The sequence below is a fragment of the Oryzias latipes genome, chromosome 16 (assembly GCF_002234675.1).
Source record: "Oryzias latipes chromosome 16, ASM223467v1".
NCBI classification, from domain to species: Eukaryota; Metazoa; Chordata; class Actinopteri; order Beloniformes; family Adrianichthyidae; genus Oryzias; species Oryzias latipes.
The window spans coordinates 28,460,166-28,479,669 of NC_019874.2; the positions used below are offsets into that span (position 1 = coordinate 28,460,166).

The following is a 19,504-nucleotide window of genomic DNA, read 5'->3' on the forward strand; positions in this document are numbered from 1 at the left end:
TTTGTAATATAAACACAGGATATAGATGTTGCTTAGTCACAGTCATAGTGGTGTCAGAGAGACCAAACCTAAATATGTATCAGGTGTTTAATCTGAAATGACCTTCATCTGCAAACAGAACAATATATTATTTTTGGAAACTTCTTAGCAAACTGGGTTCATAACATGTGATTCATTAATTGGAATCAGTGAAGTTAAAGCCATTTCCTGTATCTTGGAAAGTTATAGACATGCGTGTCACAACATGAGATTTCAACAAAAAATGTGTTGCCATTAAAAAAGGATTGATTTAATGGCTATTCTGTGTCATTTGGGTTGCAGTCACCATGGAAACAAACAAACAAAAGAAAAATCTCAGTGACCTGGAGGCAAAAAATGAGCAACTGACTTTGGAGAAGAGAGATTTACAAAACCAGACTGAAGATCTGAGGGTAAACATGACTAAACTAAAGAACCAAACTGAAGATCTGAGGGTAAACATGACAAAACTAAAGAACCAAACTGAAGATCTGAAGATGAATATGACAAAACTAGAGAATCAGACACAGCAGCTGACTGCAGAGAAGATGGTCTTAAAGAACCAAACCAAGGAGATGATGGTTAACATGACAATCCTACAAAACCAGAACGAGCAGCTGAGAAACAACAGTGACAAACTCAACAAGACCCAGGCAGCAATCATCAGTTACCCCAACTTTCCAGCTGATCTCTTCTGCCCTAATGGAGGTAAATGTTTAATCTGTGACTCTAACTTTTACTTTATATTAAACATCATCAGCCTAAAATTAGCTTTGTCTGATTTATACACAAATTCAATCACATTAAGAAAAAAATAAACCTGACAAAGTAGTTTGTTTTGTGAGTAGAAATAGTTTTTCGTTCTTTTCAGGGCTTTAAATGTTAAAAGTCATTTATAATTTAAATGAAATATTTTCATTTTTTTTTCTTTTCTTTCATTCTTACATAGTTTGTCAGACGTGTCCCAAAGACTGGATTCAGTTTCAGGAAAGCTGCTATTTTTTTTATAACTTAAACTCTCCGTGGAAAACATGGAACGAAAGCCGACAGTTTTGTCAAAGCAACAAATCAGACCTGGTGGTTATCAGCAGTCCTGAGGAACAGGTTTGTTACAAAATGTTAAACTAAATGGATTTTGTTCATTTTTTTTTTCCTAAAATCATTTGCAGCAATGTTTTTATTTTACAATTTATTATTTAAAAAAAAAATAATAATCTATGTTATTTAGACATTCATCAAAAACACAACACAATACTACTTTGACACCTGGCACGGATACTGGATCGGTTTACAAAAAGTGAACAACAACTGGATCTGGGTGGATGGCAGTCCAGACACACTTAGGTAAAGAAGAATTCTTACTACATATTAACATGTTTATTAAATGTGCTGATGGGTTTTTATTTATTTTAGGTACTGGAACAACCCAGGAAGCTCAGAAAATTTTACACTTATAGTCCAAAATGCAACTTTGACCCAGAGCTGGATCCAAAACAGAAACGGCTTTGAGAACAGATTCATCTGTGAGATTAAAGCTTTAATTTTCTGATCAGTTAAACTGAACTTTCCTGCTACATTCTCATCAAACTTACATTGTTCGACTTTCATGAGTTTTTGTTAAGAAACAGAACTTTTGATTATAAAATGTTCTTTTTTTGAGTGTTTAGTTTTGCTCCACACCAGAGTAAACTTTATTATTTTCATTTTAAATAATTTTTAGATTATATTCATGTTTATCGGTGAGAGCAAGCTTGAAATCTTAGAACATTTTCTTTCAAATGTACGCAGCTCTGGGTTATTGCATGATCCAACTTTCTCCTAAAAACAAATCCTGAACAGCCACACTGCACCGAAGCACAGGAGAGGCTTGTTAGTTGTCAAACTTTATTTTGGTCAGAAGTCACAAAGTTACATAGTTCTGCTAACCACTAACTCAATAATCTGCTCCGTTCATGGCTCATGGTAGGGTGGTCGACCTCTGATCGGAGGATTGCAGGTTTGATTCCCGCCTTGCCAGCTCATGTATGGAAGTGTCCTTGGGCAACACACTGAATCCCAGATTGCCTCTGCTGGTAATAAGTTGGCGCCAGCATTGGGCAGTGGAGTCACCTTTTACAACGGCTTTGTTGCAGTTTTGTTTTTACTCTTCACCAATTGTGGAGTTGGATTTGATTTCTAACATCACCTTAACAATTTGACTGGAGTTAGGTTTAAGTAACTTTTGGCGTTTTTCCATGAAATGTTTTTTTTTCTCTTTACTTTGGTTTTTACTTTCATTTTAATTACCTTTGAGTCTGGTCTGAAAGCGGCGATGCTCTTTGTAGTAAGATGGCCTGAAGCTCTGCAGACGTCTTCCGGTGTCAAACTACTACACCTCTTTTTTAGTGCATCTCATCACAAGAAGGGAATTGAAAGCAATGGTGGGGATTCTGACTTTTGTTTTTTCAACTTTCCCACTTCATACTTGTCTTTTTTTGCACTTGTTTTTCTTTGTATCTCACATCAACTGATTTTTCAGAAAATATCAATTAAATTTACTACTAAGAGATAATGAACCAGTCTGCCAAACATGGCCTGTCATGGCCAACTAATAAGCCAAAAAAGTAAAAAATAAGTTTTCAGCTACAGTAAAGAAAATCTGAACTACTGCACAGATGGATGAGTATATTGTGCATCTAAAAATAAACCGTTTGGCGGAGAACATAGAACATTATAAACCCACTTAAAAAGCTAAAAAAAAAAAAAAGTGAATTTGCATGATATCAGCTCTTTAAATAAAAATGGTTGTACCACCTTAGGGCCCTGTCCACTTATACAAGCGCAGGCAAAAAAAAAAGTTGAATGTAAAGGCAGTGTAAATATATTAACTGTTTTTTTTAATCATACTTGAACAAAAATGTGTCTAAGAACTTTCTGAGCATGTGTTCTACGAGTTAACCCTTGTGCTATCTTATAGGGTCCAAATGACCCCACCCTTACATTGGCGTATTCTCACTACCATGACAGAGGTGGATAAAGCTTTCATGTAATCCATGGACACCAGTGAAGATCCCAAATCATTGAAGAAAAAACGTTCAGCGCACTGTCTATTGGGGTCAAGATGACCCCACTCCCAATGTTAAAGTGCCTAGGAAAGCACAAGGGTTAATACATTTCTTTTAGCCACACTGATGCCAGTGCGTGTGAACTTGTATAAAAATATTTGTGTTTTGCAGTTCAATGAAATATACTGTATAATAAAAATTGTCATAACTTCTGAAGCATTGAAGGCTTATGTTTATCTAAATTGTGTTTCTGGCTTCTATGGTCCCTTTATATATGGACAATTATAATATATCCAAGAAAATTAGTGATGGAGTTCATGACTGAAAACTTTAAACCTACACTACCATAAACAAGCTGGAACGCAAAGACAGCAGGCTGCAACACGATGGCATCCAAAACAAAATTACAGCATAAAAAATGTCATAAAACAACATAATATTCATCACAGGCAGAGGCTGTCAAATATAAATATTTGGTATCTCTGCAATAGTCAAATAGTTAAATGTAATTAGCTTGGCGTCACCCAAAAACACTGACAGCTTTAAAGTTCAGAGCCTTAACGTACAGCAACACTTTATAATGCCTCCCATTACACACAGCACAAGTCCATCAAAAACTATGATTTAATCTTCAGTCTGCAATCAGCACTAAAGACTTGCAAATCCTGTTCATCGCAGGTTGACTTCATTTGTAAGTGTACATTGTATAGTTTTTGGAGAATTTATGTGTATGTGAAATAAAATAAGGTTTTAGCTCCAAGAAACCAAAGAAGACAATACAATCAATTTAATAAAATACTTAAAATATAAATCCACTTTGCAAGAACTCCCTTCATCTTATCTGATATAATTGTATTTATTTATTCATTTATTTATTTATTGCCTCAGATTGAACACTTCCAGTTTAATTTCCGATAGTTTTGATGTAAATTCGTCGTTTTCACCACCAAACTGCTCTTGTTTTCTTCTGTGGTCCATTAATTCCTCCAAAATGATTGTATCTAACACTAGCCATTCAAAAAAAAAACAATCATAAAAAGATAAAATAAAAATAAAAATCACACACAAAAAAATTAATACATAATGAAGAAAAAATGGAGAAGGAGAGGGGGGGTAACGTACCTCAAACCTTGACTTAAACGTCACAAACTGCATTGATTGACGGCCTTAAACTTGGAACCATAAATGCACATGTTTCACTTGTATCCCTGTTCTGTTAACCTCACAGGTAAAGAAATTCTTCCAAAGCTAGCGTGTTGTGTCTGGACATACCTGACTCCACCTCTTTGAGTTGACAGAAGCGTCCAGGCGCGCGGCGCGTTAACGACATTAGCAAATCATCCTTCCAGCGCGCGTGGCCGAAGATCCAAGCTAATTACCGGAAGTTGTCTAATTTGGAGTTGACCTATATATTTTCAGCTTAAAAGTATTTACTTTGCCTTTTCCTCCACAGCTTCACCTGTATGACTTTACAGTTTACTCATCATTTGTACCAATCAGGATCAGCAGACAGGACCTAAAATTCTTCAAAAAGCTTCAAATTCAGAGTAAAAAAAAGTGAATTATTTTACTGTATAAATCCTGAAACATGATTAACTGACTTTTCAAAAAATGAAATTTTACAGTGTAACATGTATAACACTACGCAGAAACTTTGCAAACAAAAATGGTTAAATGTAATTTTTTTCAATAAAATGCAGACATCTCAAGCATATTTGTACTTCTATTCCTAAATCTTTCCAAATAAGAGACACAGATTACATCATGACCACATCACATGTTCAGTTGTGGACCAACAACAAAGTTATACACAACTGATATAAAAATGCAGAAATTATTCTTACTTGTATTTTTTTGTTGTTGTTGCTTTTATTCATATTCACAATAAGATCCAACACAATTTATTTGGTGTCTTCCAAATAATTATATTTGTCTAGCTGAACACACACATGTTCACATCACAGGCCTTCCATTTCTGTGTCCTTTTAGATTTTGTCTACCTTAATTTGCATTTTAGCCTTCATTGCCGTTTTTATCGGCATCTGTGTTAAAGGGCAGGACTGTGATCAGTTCATGTTCTAAAGAACAAGTTTTGTCCACACTTCAGAGCTGACACACAATCTTTATCTCACTTACTGTTCACTCCAAACTTCCAAAATTCTTTAATCTCCCAAATATATCGGTTCATAAAAACCTTCACTGCTACATTTCCCACTTCGCTTGTCCCACAAAATCTACTTCCAGTTTGGCCGGCAATCATTATCGCAAAATGGTAGTGGCTTGTCACATTTTATATTAGAAGGGGTTTATCATAAGTTTTAATTAAGGGGAGTGGCTTGTTTCATTGAAAACATTCAGATTGTGAACACAAGTTCAAGTACTTTGTCAAGAGAATAATATTTATTCAAAGGATACAGAAAAAGCATCAATAGCACAAACCAGGGGATAAGTATTAACTTTTATTATTTTAATATACTAAAGTAGACACTGGTTTAAGTGTCAATTTCATGAGTTTTCTGCAGATGTTTATATTGATAAATGGAAAATGAGCAAAAAATATCAGAAACAGCAGCAATAATAAGATCATCTCTCATGTTTTTGCATTTTTATTAAAAAAGTTTGTTAAAATTCTCATCTCAGAGGAGCAGAGTCATCGTTTGCTTCAAACTGGAAGAAAACTATTCCAAACAATTGTTTCCATCATCAGTCCTGTGTCTTTGACTTCTTCTTTTTCTTCTTTTTCTTCTTCAGAGGAGGAGCATCTTCTTCATCAGCAGGATTAAAGTCCATGTCCATTCTCCTTTTTCTGCTTTCTCCTTTTGCTCTTCTTCGTTGTCTCGGTTACTTCTGCTTCCTCTTCCTCAGGATCAGGATCTTCCTCAGCCGGTTGATTGTGATGTCTGGACGTTTTCCTCTTCTTCTTCTTCTTGACTTTAGTGAGCAGCTCACACGTTTCATTCAGAGTCTCAGCTGTTCTACGCTCTTCATCGTTTGCAGGGCAGACTTCTTCCTCACAGCTCTCAGTAGATTTTTTCTTCTTCTTCTTTTTCGGCCTGCGCTCCTTCGCTGCCTCCTCCTCTGGGCTTGGAGAACCCTCTGCGACACAAAGCGGCGGAGAACGCTGCAGCTGGTTCCTCTGTCCGTACCGCGCCATGAACTCCGCCTCCTGCTGCTCCAGGCGGGCTAACTTGGCGCTCATGGTGAGGCCGTGCCGCGCTCCTCTGAAACAGTCGCAATAAGCAAAATGAGTCTTTATCAAAAAAAAAGATTCAGCTCTACAGTATCTTCCCAAACAAACGTACTTGTGAGCAGTGCGCCCCCCGCAGGCCTTCATCAGATCAGCGTCAGATAACCTGTTCAGAGCCAGAGGAGTCAGGTCAGTTCACACAGCAAGAAAAATTAAGAACTAAAGCTCAGATTAAGTTTTATTCAAACAAAAACAGCCTCAAGAAGAAACATTTCCATCCAATCAAAGTTCTTTTTGTTCACATGACTTCATCCTCTAGAGGAAAATTCTCTAAAACTGGGATTTGTTTGAAGTGGTTTTATGATTTATGACTAAATTCTGCATCAGTTTGTAATGAAATGAAGAGGAGCAGACCTTCTGTTCTGTTTTAACACTGAGCAAAGAAGATAAAAGACACCCTCAGATACATTTTCATAAAAACATGAGCTGTAACATCCTATGATGACCTCAGTCTCTACAGGAGCATCTCATCTCACTTGTTGACACTGGAGAGGTCCAGTTTCTGCTCCTCTTCCTCGTCTGAGCTGCTGCTGCTGCTGCTGTCATCCTCCTTTGGCTCGGGCTGCTCCTGACCCGCCAGCAGTGTGGCAGACTGCAAGGTCAGCAAATCAGTCAGAGAGAAAGACACCTTTCATGGAAACATGACAGAGTTTCACTGGAGACACTTTTCTAAAGAAGGCTGGGTTAAAAACGATGAAGAATATGCAGATGTTGGATGCAGCTTCTTTTCTGCTCTTTAGCGCCGTCTGCTGACCACACACATCTTTTGACCTCAAACGCATCAATGTTTGTGTGAATTCATAGGCTGCCTTAATAAAGATGATAAATTCAAAAAACACTAAAAAGAAGATGAGGTTTCACAGAATGTGGAACTATTGACCTATGTTCTGTGACTTTAGGAAAACATCTGGACATCTTTCTGTGATGAACTCATTCAGACGTGGGTTCATTAAGAGTTTTAAAGGCTGGCTTCACTGAACACAAACCCTGCACCAGGATCATCCCGTTTTAATGTTAAGTCAATAAACAGATGCAATGAGAGGTCCTGCGTCGCGTCGAAAGCAGTGCGGTTCTCTAACGGCGGCATGTTTCAGGTGATGTCACTACATGACGGGATATTTCCAGAGCTCAATTATCAAACCTTTGGCAAAGAATTTAAATCTCATCAAACAATTAGAAACTCAATTAGAAACAATTAGAAACACATCACGTTTTGGCCCGTGATGTGTCCAAAACCAACCTAGAGGAGAAACTGAACTCTTTTCCTTCTTTGTATGGAGACAATAGTAAAAGATCCTCTTGTTTTACTTTTATTTTTTCCCTCCTCAGACTATTGCCGGACAGCGATTCGTCAAATCAGGTCACAGAGAGACAGAAGTGCAGCTGAAAGTGACCGTCCTTCAGATGCAGCTCCTGCAGTAGACGGTGAAGCTCATCGTAGCGGGAGAATCTCTGAATGATTTCATGAACGCAGACATGGAGAAGGGATTACCGATGCTTTTGTAAGGCTCTGTAAAGTAGAGAAACCTGATCTCTCAAAATCATATCTGTGCTCTTCTATATTGTAGCGATGAGCTGAAAAACTTTGACAGTATAGTGCCTCCAATGCAACTAGTTTACAAACACACTTTGGACAAGCGTCAGACAGCGAATTTGACACAAATCCAAGCAGGTGTGGCGGATGCAAATTCACGTGAATTATGTTCGATGTGAACGCAGCATAGGAGCAAAACAAGAGTTTTCTCTTCTGCTGCCAAACACACTAAAGCAACCAATGAAAACGCTTAGAATAGATCAAAAAATAGATCAAAACATGGTCGGAATGAGTCTTAAAACCAAAACCACCCCGCCCAGTTCTCTCTTATCCAGAGAGGCTGAAATCAGAAGGTATTTGCTCCTGTGAGGGCTCGTGTCGGCCGAGGCCGTCCCAAACCAAGACTGGACTTTCAGAAGAAAAGACAGAACTCTGACCTTCACGAAGCATCCGTACAGTTTGTCTTTAGCCAGCGCCGCCTTCCGTGGTTTCCTGTTGGAGATGGTGCCGCCTTCCTCATCCTCCTCTGTCGTCTTCTTGACCTCAATTCCGTCCTGAAGCACAGGAACTCCTTAAAAACAGCCTCGATGACCTGACTTGTGATGGGAAAGCGTTGACCCCACCTGATGGGCCTGAACCTGCAGGCTGGACGAGGCCTTGTTGAAGACGTGATCCCACCAGTGGAAGCTGAACTGCTCTCCTTCTCTGTGGCCCACCTGCAGACAGAGGGGGGGTCAGCCCGTGGAGCAAAGCAGGAGTTCATGCTGCCGGAATAAAAAGGCCAACTCACTCCTCCTTTACCACATTTCACTTTCACTTTGATGGGCTCCGATATGCCATTTTCTGCGCGCCCCAGGCCTTTACCTGCAGAGAGGGCGGGGTCAGTGACACGCCTGCAGGGAGGCTGTGAATGAAAAGGGTCAGAGCCTTACCGTGTTCCCAGCCGTGACGCAGGAGCTGCTGCTCTGCAAACGCCTGGCCGCGGCTTTTCTCCGACACGCCCGCCATCTGAACAGAAACAAACGATGACCTCAAACAAAAACTGCATCTCTGGGCTGTGACGATTCTGTCTGATATGCATGAATTATAGCAGCTGATTCTGAAGAAGCATACGTGAATAAAACGTGACAGCACTGAGACCAAATATAAGTTTGGTGGAAGGAGGATGATGGTGTGGGGTTGTTGAGTTTTTTAGGAGCTGGGCTGGACTTTCCTAGGATTCCTACAGTTTTAAATGTAAACAAGCAAAATAAAATAAAACCAAAAAGAAATCCTGAGTCACAGCACAAGTTTGGTCAGACTGAATAAAATTCAAAGCTCCTTCATGACCTCTGACGTCATTTTGTTTTTGTTTACGTTCAGGCTGAAAGGTGATTTCATGTCAGAATTTCGGCAGAAATAGAAGTTTTGCTGTCACAAATGGAACCTGTTGCTCTTATCAGCTCATTTATCCTGTGGTGTTCCTCTGGGATCTGTTTGGTTCGTTTATTTAATGACGCTCCTGTCTCTTATGTAACGTGTCACATTATCATGTTAACTTTATGAGTTTTCCATTGAATTTAGACGTTTGGTCTTTTGAGCTTCCGCATTAATCCTACAGATTTAAAACTGAACTAAATTTCGGGACACATTAACAGCAAAAGATGATTCTGTATTTGATAATATTTCGACAGGAAAAACTTCCACTAAGGAGAAAAGAGGTTAAACATTCTGCCACGCGGACGAAACCGACTAACAACTAAAAACCGGAACCACCCGGCTTTGCCAGTTTAACGACCCTTTATACCGAACAGAACCCGGACTTAACAAACCTGTAGTTGCCTTTTCTTCAACCCACGAGGCTCAACACGGAGCCGGCATGACACCGGAAGTTGTTTTTATTCTTCTTCCGCTAAAAATATATGAACAATTTTTTAATCTGTTTTATTTTCTATTTACTTATTCAATTTTATTTATTTATTTTGATATATTTATAATCTATTTTTAAAAAGGTAGAATTCAAAATGAAATGAGATTTTAAAGTAAAATATGAAATCCTATACTATTAGGAAATGCCACCACACACCACACTGCCCCCTGCTGGACACAAATGTCTACTACAGTCAAAAACAGTTTAACTCATAGTAATCGGAAAATGCATTTAGTACATTTTCTGTTTTCTCTTCTGTTTTCTCTAAGTTTTTGGTTCATTTCTGTTGCAGATTTAAAATATGATCTTACTGTTATTCAATATGTTAGTTCAAAATAAAACGTTTACCTTTTGACAGCTTGGGTTCCTAAACACTTGGAAAAATAATTGAACCACAAAAATATGTTTAACCGTTGTTATATTTAACTAGGACTATTCCAAGCAGTAAACAATAGCTCATTTCCGCCGTTTGTCAACAAAACCTTCGATTAAAAAGAAATCTTGTTTCTATTTTAAAATCCTTTCTTACCAGTAGGTGGCAGCACCTTACACCAAAACAACAGTGCAGAGAGGTTAAGGTGACTTTTAACCCTTGTGCTATCCAAGGCACTTTAACGTTGGGAGTTGGGTCATCTATACCCACTAGACCGTGGGCTAAACATTTTTCTTTAATGATTTGTGAACCTCATGAATATATTCGATCCAAACAAATTTCTTCTTTGTATAAAACTTGTTTTTAAATCATCTTCTTGTGTTTAAAAAACTAAAACACACTATTTCAGGTGCAATAAACTGCTTTTGTGTTGTTTTAGTGATGTAAACAAACACATTTTTGTTGTTTTTTTTCAGCTACATTTACAATAACTTCATGTTTTGATGGAGATCCTCCTCTTCAGTCTTTTATACGATGAAGGAACTGGTTTGACGTGAATGTCAGAGGTTTGCTGCTCTGCAGTCTGGCCGTGTGCATGAACATGTTCATGTTCTGGAACAGTTTCAGTGACACGGACCCCACAGGTTGCTTCCACAGAGGAACCGCTGCCTCTGTGACCTGCAGGAAACCGTCCGGCCTCCGTGCAGCCAGGATGTTTGCTCCAACAGGCTGTTTGTCTGTGTCAGCAGGGAGGAAAAGAACCACTGTGGACGAGCTGCTCATCCTGAGGAGACCATTACTCAGCTGTCAATTCTGAAATGAGTCAATGAGAGACAATCAGCACCAATTTAGAACCATTTCTCAGATCGGAATCATCTGTTTGTTGCTAAAGATGCTGGATGGAGCTGCAAGAACCAAAACTACTGACTTCAGGTCAGGATAACTTCAGAAAAACAAAATGTTAAGTCCAAAACACAACTGAGGTCCAAACAAACAAACCTTCCTGAAACAGTAAATCTGACATTTACTTCCTGTCTTTGGGTGTCTCCCGCTGCCTCCTTCTTCTCCTTGAAGCTGCTGTGGTGCAGATTTTCTGCTTGGATCATTGTTCTATGGTGTGACCCAGTTTCAGACACACCGGCTCACAGTTTTATCCCAAAAAGCCCTCATCATTAGCCCTCCACCCCATGCTTTACCAGTGAGCAAATATGCTGAGATTCACATGTGAAAGTTCCCATTTGCTCCATCTGTCTTGTTCAGATCATCCTGCAGTTTCTCTCTTTTTTTTTTTTTCTTTTTTTTGCAGTTTCTCTCTGAGTATGGTGGAGGAAGGGTCGTGATGGGGGCTAAATCTGAAGTTTTTCAGTGTTCTAACAGTTTTATTCCGTTTATTTCTTAACAAATGTTACATTGCACAAAAACCTGGAGTCCTTTCAATAAAACAAACATTTTTATTTTGAATCTGCATCAATATTTAGACACGGAACCTCAAAAGTCGAGCTTCTTCCTCGTAGTTCCAAGTTTGACAAAGAACTCAAATAAATGTCAAAACCACATTCAGCGTCCTCCTAAAAGTTCTGCAGGCGGCCAGAAAGCAGGAACAACACTCCCCATCTCCCCCAGGACCTCCCAGACCTCCTCTCTCTGCTCCATCACTCCTCCTCCTCCCCCTCCCCCCGCGGTGCCTCCATCGTCTGTCACACATTTTCCACTTTCCTCGCCTCTCTGGATCCTCCCCCCGTTTGGACGCAGCGTCTTCCAGAAAAACAGATTCTCCTTCGGTGAGGTCCGTCGGGACTGAACGGGATCTTTCTCCGGGACCGGTTTGGAGTGAAATCCTGACACAAGTGGCGCAGAAAGCCCGGCGGAGGTGAGTCTGGCGCCGCGCGCGCAGCTGCGCGCTTCGGATGGATCAAAAGTTGATCCAAAGGATCCGCAGAGATTTCGGTCTCAGCTTTTTCACAGAACCTGTGGATCTACTAGAGTGTTGCATTGGGTCAGATCTGTCAAACATCGACGTCATTGCGTTTGGTTTCTGATTTCAGGCAAATTTTGACTTTTTTTTCTCCTTAAAAACCCTTTGGGCTCCATTCTGAGAAAACATCAGTCACTGTGATAGTTTTACTGCGACACTTGTGGCTTCAGCTTCTTTTGTTTGTTAAATATTTGTTCTATTTTTTTCTTACTTCTTTTATATAGATGTGCAGGAAAAACATGTTTGTTAAAGTGTCAATGAGATAAATAAAGGCTTTGCTCCGAAGTTTGTTTCATAGTTTGTTTTGTTAGTTCATCTTAGTTCCTGAAACTGATTCTGCAGAGATTGAGCAGCTTTTGGGAAACAAACACAAAGAAGTTTGTTAGATTCAGCAGGAGAAGTTGGGTTTGTCAGCAGATATGAAATGTGCAAAAGAAAAAATGTACCTGATTGAGCCTTTGGGAGGATGTTTCCATGGAAACGCTGGTCCTGCAGAGAAGAGCTTTCTTGTTTGCTTTGTCCTGAAGTGACGTTGACCTCACCTTAAAGAGGGGGGGCCAGGAGTAAACAGCACGGATACTTTTGATTTTGAAAAGCTGTTTTTTTTTCAACACAAACACTGAGGAGGAACAGGAAATCTTTGACCCTCACCCTGCAGGAGGAGGAGGAGGAGGAAGAAGTAGAAAACGAAAGACAGGAAGCAGCGTGTGAAGCAAAAACAGAGGGAGGGATGCTGCAGAACCAGAGAACCTGTTTAAAAATCCTCAGATGTAGACGTCTGAACTCATCAGCCTTGGTCGATCCTCAGATAAAAACAGGTTTTAAAATCATCTTTAAGCACAAACACATATTTTAAACAGTTCAGCCAATCCGGAATTTGATGAATAAACAGGTCCAACTCATGTAGAAACTACAATGTAACTGAACTCCATCCATCCATCCATATGCTGGACTCTCTGAATCTTCTTCGGGGTCACAGGGTCCTGTGAGCCTGTTTTCAGCTGTTGGGCGAAGGAGAGGCTGAGCTTATCGTTTTTTACGTTGTTGAAATACGTGCAAATTGGACTCAGGGCCCCCTCCCATCTAAATGTGTGGGTGTGTGTGTGTGTGTGGGGGGGGGTGTTAAATATTAGCTGTGACAAAAAATCGGCAAAAAAAGAATGTCTGAAGCATATTCTGTGAGAGAAATCAGAAAGACCTGAGAGGAAAACTAAACCAAAGCCAATCTGACTCATTTGGGACCAAATTTGACCAAAAACATCAACAGTTAATGAATTGGCTGAGACTGAATTGAGACTAAATAAAGACTAAACTGAGACTGAATTGTGACTGAGCAGAGACAGAAATAAGAATCTGAAGTTCAGCTAAAAGTTTTCTAAAAATGACAGTGTGAAATAGTTAGAGAGGAGCATCTTTTCCAGGGAAATTGGAAGATTTTCCATTAGCGTTGCACACATTATAGACGTGGCAGCGTCACACAAAGCGCCAACAACAAACAAACTGGGCTCCATGCTGTGAACACCGTTCAGTTTAGAATCTGTGTTTTTTCCTGTTTTTCTTGGCTGTCCGTCTCCTCTCTGGCTCTCGTTTATTTTGGAAAGTCCGCTTTGAAAAGGTTTCCAGCTTCTGTCAGAAAACATGTGAGTTGGAGCAGAGCATCCATTGTTTCCCCTCCTCCGTTTGAACTTCATGAAGTTGTTGAGAGTTGATGCAGGGCCGCTCCTCTGGTCACAGAGGAGCCATGAAACATGGCGGCTGTGGTTTGAGCCCCTGTTTGATACCCAGCGGCTGCCGCTGACTCATCCTTCAGTCTGAGATGAGTTTCTGCTCTTTTGATGTCTTTGAAGGATCCTCTTGAGAGACTTTTAGCTTCTGTTTTGGAAGACCGACTGTTGGAGCATCAAATAAAGAGAATTCATAGTTGCTTGTTGACAAATTGACTTTATTTTGTGACTGTATTCTTCCGTTTTTTGGCTTTGGAGCCAGAAAACGACTGTAAATTCAGCTTTTTTAAACTCTTTGATAGCTAAAGTAGAACTTTGACGCTGAAGTACCCCTGGATTTTATCAGACTCTGCTTCTGTCTGTGAGAGGAAGTCAGATGTTCAGCCGAGATAGAAGCTTTGCTGTCACTCATGAAATTTCTACATTAATTCCTTCACCCTGTGGTGTTCCTCAGGGCTCTGTTCTTGCTTCAGTCAAAGTTTCCTTTATTTACTTTTTAAAAAATCAAAGTAATACATAATATTACAAATGAAACTATTGACTTCACCCTCTGTACAAGGTCAAGGTCCAAAATACACAGTAACTTTGTAGTAACTTTGTAGTAACTTTCAGTAACTTTGCATACATGTCTCTTTATTATGTGACAAAAAAAAGATTAGATTAATATAAAATAAAATGATTTCCTGCTGTGAGCTTGAGAAAACGGCAGAGTTATGGTTATAAAGTCCGATGAAAATTATGTTTTTAATATGTTCTTGTAGCATTTTTTTGATGATGGGGGAGATTTATTAAGATTATTACGTTTTTTTTTTAAAATTCAAATCGATGTGAATCAGGAGCAGATAAAAAATTGCAGTTGAAAAAAAATCCTGCAGCAGCGGCGTAAAAGCTGGAATCAGCAGGACAAAAGCTCCCTGCTCCGTTCCATTGCGATGGATATTAGTGCAAGCTAGCAGGAGAACTCTCAGCAATGGGGAAAGGAAGGGGGGCGGGGTTCTTCCGTGCCAGCAGTCCCGTCCACAATTTAGAGGAAAATTTCTCCTTGTTTTTAAAGATTTTGGCTAAAAACATCGTATTCCTCACTCAAAGTCCCTTTTACAATATCAAAAGATGATTGGAGTGAGGTTTTGAGGGAACCTTTTTTATCACAGTTTCATAGTGACACACATTTACGACGCAGTAATTCCAGACAAAACTAACCTCTATATTCTGTATGTTATATGGTTTCAATATGTCAATAATGTGGGTGTAATAAATGTAAACTTTGGTGGCTGCAGAAGATTTGATAAGAAAGTGGAGAAACAAAAATTCCGTTACACACATTCATCAACTTCAGACAGGAAAATAACTTTCTGGATTTACGACCTTCATAAATTTTGAAATTCAAATCCATTTAAATGTCCCGTTGTCTGTGTGGATTTATTTCCAAACATCGAGTTCAACTGTAGTCCACTCTGCACATGCAGTAGTCATGGCAACGGCGGCAGTTCTGCACAGAGTTTGCTGTTGTGACTCTATTCTTGTTTTATGTTTTGTTTGAGTCTTTATGGAAGATGTTTTAATCTTCTGCAGTAAAAGGCCATACAAGGCAGTTCATGTCAGCCGGTGTCTGACTTTGGGGAGGGAATCAGCAGCCCTTTGAAGTCTGAGCTATTTGGAGACTCAGCAGCTATAAATACCTCTGATCAAGGACGCGGCCCGACGTCGAACCTGAAGACCAAAAGAAAACATTTAGCAGAGACGACACAGAAGCTCCACAGTTTTTTTTCCTCACTTTTTCAACCGTTTTTGTCTCTTTAGACTTTGGCTCTGGGGTTCTGGGTCCTCCAGATTCCAGGTCAGACTGGTAACAGTCGGTTCAGGACCACGTGTTGGTAAACTGAAGTAAAAATACAAAGTATCTAGATCTCTGAGAGCTATTTCACAACGGTCTGTTTGGCCTGTCCAAGTTTGTTTTTTCAAAAAGTTGGCTTTGTTTGGGAGATGTGAAGGTTCTCCTGAACCGTAAACTGACAAGTGACCTCTGGTCCTCCTGGAGGCAAGACTTAGTCCATATGGAAGAAAACTCTGGTCCTCCTGAAGACAAGACTCTCAGTCTACATTGCAAATGAACTCTGGTGCGGTTCAGCAACAGTGTAAATGCAGGAAGGTACAGAGGAAGTTACAGACCTACAGAGGAAGGTAATATTATAAATTTTTAGTTAAAAAAAAAGAAAAGACAGGGACACAGTGGATTCTAAAGGGGGACAGAATAATGTGCTACATGTAAACATGGTAAAGTTCATAGTTTAGTCTAGGATTCAGGACAGTCCGTATACAGAACATTTATCATAACTGTACAACATGTCTGAGTTATAGCCAACAGTTTCATTGTAGCCTTTGGGCCAAATGTAGAAAAGCTCCTAAACACAACGATGATTAAAAGCAACAAAAAAGACACTACAGTATTTTTTAACCGTTCAGTAATGTTAACATAAAAGCAGGTGGTTGAAAACAAATGTAAAATAACTAAATACAGGGCATATGAATACCAGCAAGGAAGAAGGTACAAAGAAAAAAGAAAGTCTGAATGATACCAATGGCAGAGGTTTAGTGGTGACAGTTCTGGTAAATAATCACCCAGTGTTTTAGAAGTGAGTATGGCATAAGTGTTCATTTCTGTCAGGCGTGAGACTGACAACTGGCAGAAGTCTGAAAGCAAACCAGAGAAAATGAATGTGAGGCGTTTGTTTGGCAATCTCCACACGGCTGATTCAGCCTGCGGGATCATCCGACTTTAAAGCAAACATTTTGAAACGCGTTATGTAATTACAAAGAGGGAAAACAGTTTTGTAAATTGTAAAAGCGCCTAACTGAAACAAACTGGCCAAATTCAGATGTCCATAAATATTTTTTGTCTCCTGGATTAAATAAAAAAACAATCATAAGGCTCGATTCCTGAACCGGATTTTGATGAGCAGGGATGTTTTTTTCCGTCTCTTTCTGATGGCAGCGCGGTGAGGTTTCATTCTGTTTGATGCTACAGGGCTTCAGGAACCCACAGAAGTCCTTTTGTGCAGTTGCAGGAGTTCCTGAGAGAGATCTGCTCCGATCATGGTCTGGATCGACTTTGTGAAAAGTTCTCACATGAGATGGGTCTGTGTCTGGAAGGCCTTCTGAATGCCTCAGCTGTCGCAGGAAAGTTCTGGACAGCTGCAGACGTGACGGCCGGACATCCGTTCGCCCTGGAGGAGCTTTGATTTCATTCAGACTCTTGGAGATGTTCTGTTTGTAGATGACGGCGGCCCGGCGCTGCGGTTGGAGTCTTTCAGATGAATTGGATCCTGAACATTTCTGCAGCTGATGGTGACGGCAGAGTGAAGCCGTGTTTTCATTGAAAGCCGCAGCTTTTCTCGACGCGGTTCAAGCCGTGGAGCAGACAGCCGAGCCCGAGGCCTCGGTTTGGGTTATCCATTGGACCTGGATCCTATAGAATTACCTTTGAGCCTTAAATTTGTTTTTCCAGACATGGGAACTGAGGGTGGTTCACTGACGTTTCTTTCCTCAAGCCGTGAAGATCGTCTCACTTGAACAAACCGCTGATCTCTAAAAAACAATTTAGGTTTTTGTTAAAAAATCTGAACTTTGAAGGAAAGATTTGGTGTTTTTTTCCAAAGTTTGGAACAATTGAGGCACTTATGTTAGAATGAAATGGGAACTATGGCTTATTGAACCATTTCTCTGTTTAAAGCAGCTGCTTCTTGCAGCCTGACTGCCTCCTCTGCTGAGAGCTCAAACTAATGCTGTGGAAATCCAAAGCTGCATAAAGTGACGGTGTTGGGTCTCAACATGTTCCCCACAGTCTGGATCAGAAACCTGTTGATGTTGATTGATGACGCTCAGCTGCGATGTGGACAGTAAGAATGGAGATAAAGGTGTAGAAGACTGTGGAGAGAGCAGTCGTGTTGTGGGTTTAGAGACTCTGATGAAGAGACAGGAGGCAGAGACGAAGAGGCTGAGGTTCTCTGTGGGAGGGGCCAGGATGGAGAGGATCAGGAATGAATCCATCAGAGGATCAGATCATGTTTAGATGGAAGAACAGTGATGATGTTGGTGAAAGGTTGAAGCTACCAGGAAAAAAGGCCTAAAGTAGGAGTCCCCGTCCCCTGTCCCACGGACCAGAACCGGTTCGTGGGACAGTTGGTGCCAAGCCACAGAAAAAAACATGACCCACATTTTTTCAGTTTATTTATAATCTGATTCTGAAGGAAGTTTTATTTTGGAAAACTACGGGATTCTCTCCACCACATCCGACTCATTCTTGACATGTCAAGTCGTTCGGTCACATGCCAAAAATCCATCCGCTGCTTTCTTAAAACGGCTGCTAAGTTAGACAAGTTAAGAAAAACAAAAGCATTTGGAAACTTTCTTTTCTCAGAAAAGAGCCAATGAGGAAAACAGAAGATGAGCCTTCAACTTCAAAATAAAAGAAAGCTGCATTCAACAGATAAAAACCAGGAGTCTTTACTCCAAATATGGAATTGTTGAGACAGATATTCCCACAGACCATATTAATAATGCAGAATATTCAGCAGCCGCCTGTCTAATGTTTCGAGGATGCTGCTAATAGTTATTTCAATGGTGGATTCATGTTTATGATATTGAGAAAAAAACAGTTTTAGAAACAGTTTTTTTTGTATTTATGCATCACACATGAAAAGTCGGAAGAGGCTGAAGTTGGCGTCTGATCTTTTAGCTTCTACTTTGACAGTTGGGTTAAAGGAAAATCTAGATCACATTTGAATGGTTCCTACATGAAACCTAGTGAACAAATTTATTTTATTTTACAGAGGATGCAGATAAACTTAAGCCTCAAAAGTTAAGGAACTTGGAAACTACGTCTTAAGGCCTCGTTTTGTCTGACATTAAACCGAACCGTCACCTGATGAAGGGTGGAGACCACTGATCTGAAGGAAGACTAAAGAGGAGGTTCATGGATGCAGTGAAGGAGGACATGATGGTGGATGGTGTGAGTGAGGATGATGGAGGCAGACCCCAAAAAGGAGAACCTGACAGAACTGCACAGCTGGATCTGACTGGACCGGAACGGTTTGTGACCCACATTCAGTTTTAAATATTTGTGCCGTTCTTCATTCTTGAATCTGTGGATTATGCAGAGGAAATTTCACAGCTGATGGAGGGGATGTTTGAAGGACAGAAACATTGACACATAAACTGCCTCTCAAAGCAAACCGTGAATCGTTTTCTGAGTCCAGGACTTACAAGAATCAACAAGAAGAAGTTCAGAAACTTCCCTGAAGAGCTTTGGTGTGATGTAAAAATAGCAGCGATGAGGACAACAGATTCAGAGGAAGGTGGCTCTGGTGAATGTTCCTACCACAGGCTTATGTAAGCCTCCCAGCACATGTGCTGCGCAGCCGTGCAGATCATTTGGAGCAGATTGGGTTGCAGCTCGGGGGCTCGCTGCTCTCCGGCTGGGGAGCACGTACCGTAAAAACACAGGGGTCGGGGGGTTTGGGGCTGGAAATGGAGGAGGGGCCGGCAAAGGCTGATGGGACGACCGCAGAGGGCTGCGGTGAAGGTCCTTCCTGACGTGGCTTCATGTTGGCGATGGGTGGAGCTCCGGTGGAGACATTGTTCATTAAAGTTTGGGCTGTGTTTTTTTCTCGTGGTGTTTTTC

At 40.3% G+C, this 19,504-nt stretch overlaps 3 protein-coding genes across 3 annotated transcripts in view; 2 read left to right on the forward strand and 1 right to left on the reverse strand.

Annotated features, from left to right (window-relative positions):
* Nucleotides 1-215: 215 nt before the first annotated feature.
* LOC111946269 (low affinity immunoglobulin epsilon Fc receptor-like) lies at nucleotides 216-2,739 on the forward strand. Its single transcript, XM_020710414.1, has 4 exons — nucleotides 216-726; nucleotides 968-1,122; nucleotides 1,247-1,362; nucleotides 1,432-2,739. Exons 1-4 carry the CDS (start codon nucleotides 327-329, stop codon nucleotides 1,565-1,567), a joined length of 807 nt encoding a protein of 268 aa, XP_020566073.1. The 5' UTR covers nucleotides 216-326; the 3' UTR covers nucleotides 1,568-2,739.
* A 2,901-nt stretch (nucleotides 2,740-5,640) lies between these two features.
* Nucleotides 5,641-9,718, reverse strand: gpatch4 (G-patch domain containing 4). The gene is made up of 8 exons (XM_004078365.4): nucleotides 9,655-9,718; nucleotides 8,776-8,851; nucleotides 8,634-8,707; nucleotides 8,467-8,559; nucleotides 8,281-8,397; nucleotides 6,786-6,901; nucleotides 6,365-6,415; nucleotides 5,641-6,283 (listed from the first exon to the last, which is right to left on the reverse strand). Exons 2-8 carry the CDS (start codon nucleotides 8,849-8,851, stop codon nucleotides 5,842-5,844), a joined length of 969 nt encoding a protein of 322 aa, XP_004078413.1. The 5' UTR covers nucleotides 9,655-9,718; the 3' UTR covers nucleotides 5,641-5,841.
* A 1,703-nt stretch (nucleotides 9,719-11,421) lies between these two features.
* LOC101161995 (multiple epidermal growth factor-like domains protein 10) overlaps nucleotides 11,422-19,504 on the forward strand; it is a 65,549-nt gene continuing 57,466 nt past the window's right edge. Inside the window, exon 1 of the mRNA XM_011485781.3 lies at nucleotides 11,422-11,995. The gene's annotated coding sequence lies outside the window, so the exon portion shown is untranslated. The remainder of the gene's footprint in view (nucleotides 11,996-19,504) is intronic.

What these genes read in the sequence shown, in the direction of transcription:
- LOC111946269 (XM_020710414.1), top strand. Translation starts at nt 327, where the DNA reads ATGGAAACAAACAAACAAAAGAAAAATCTCAGTGACCTGGAGGCAAAA. An exon ending in TCTCTTCTGCCCTAATGGAG is followed by an intron (nt 727 to 967) that starts GTAAATGTTTAA and finishes ATTCTTACATAG; the next exon opens with TTTGTCAGACGTGTCCCAAA. An exon ending in TCAGCAGTCCTGAGGAACAG is followed by an intron (nt 1,123 to 1,246) that starts GTTTGTTACAAA and finishes TATGTTATTTAG; the next exon opens with ACATTCATCAAAAACACAAC.
- gpatch4 (XM_004078365.4), bottom strand. Translation starts at nt 8,851, where the DNA reads ATGGCGGGCGTGTCGGAGAAAAGCCGCGGCCAGGCGTTTGCAGAGCAG. An exon ending in GACCTCTCCAGTGTCAACAA is followed by an intron (nt 6,416 to 6,785) that starts GTGAGATGAGAT and finishes GGCTCTGAACAG; the next exon opens with GTTATCTGACGCTGATCTGA. An exon ending in GGGGGGCGCACTGCTCACAA is followed by an intron (nt 6,284 to 6,364) that starts GTACGTTTGTTT and finishes CGACTGTTTCAG; the next exon opens with AGGAGCGCGGCACGGCCTCA.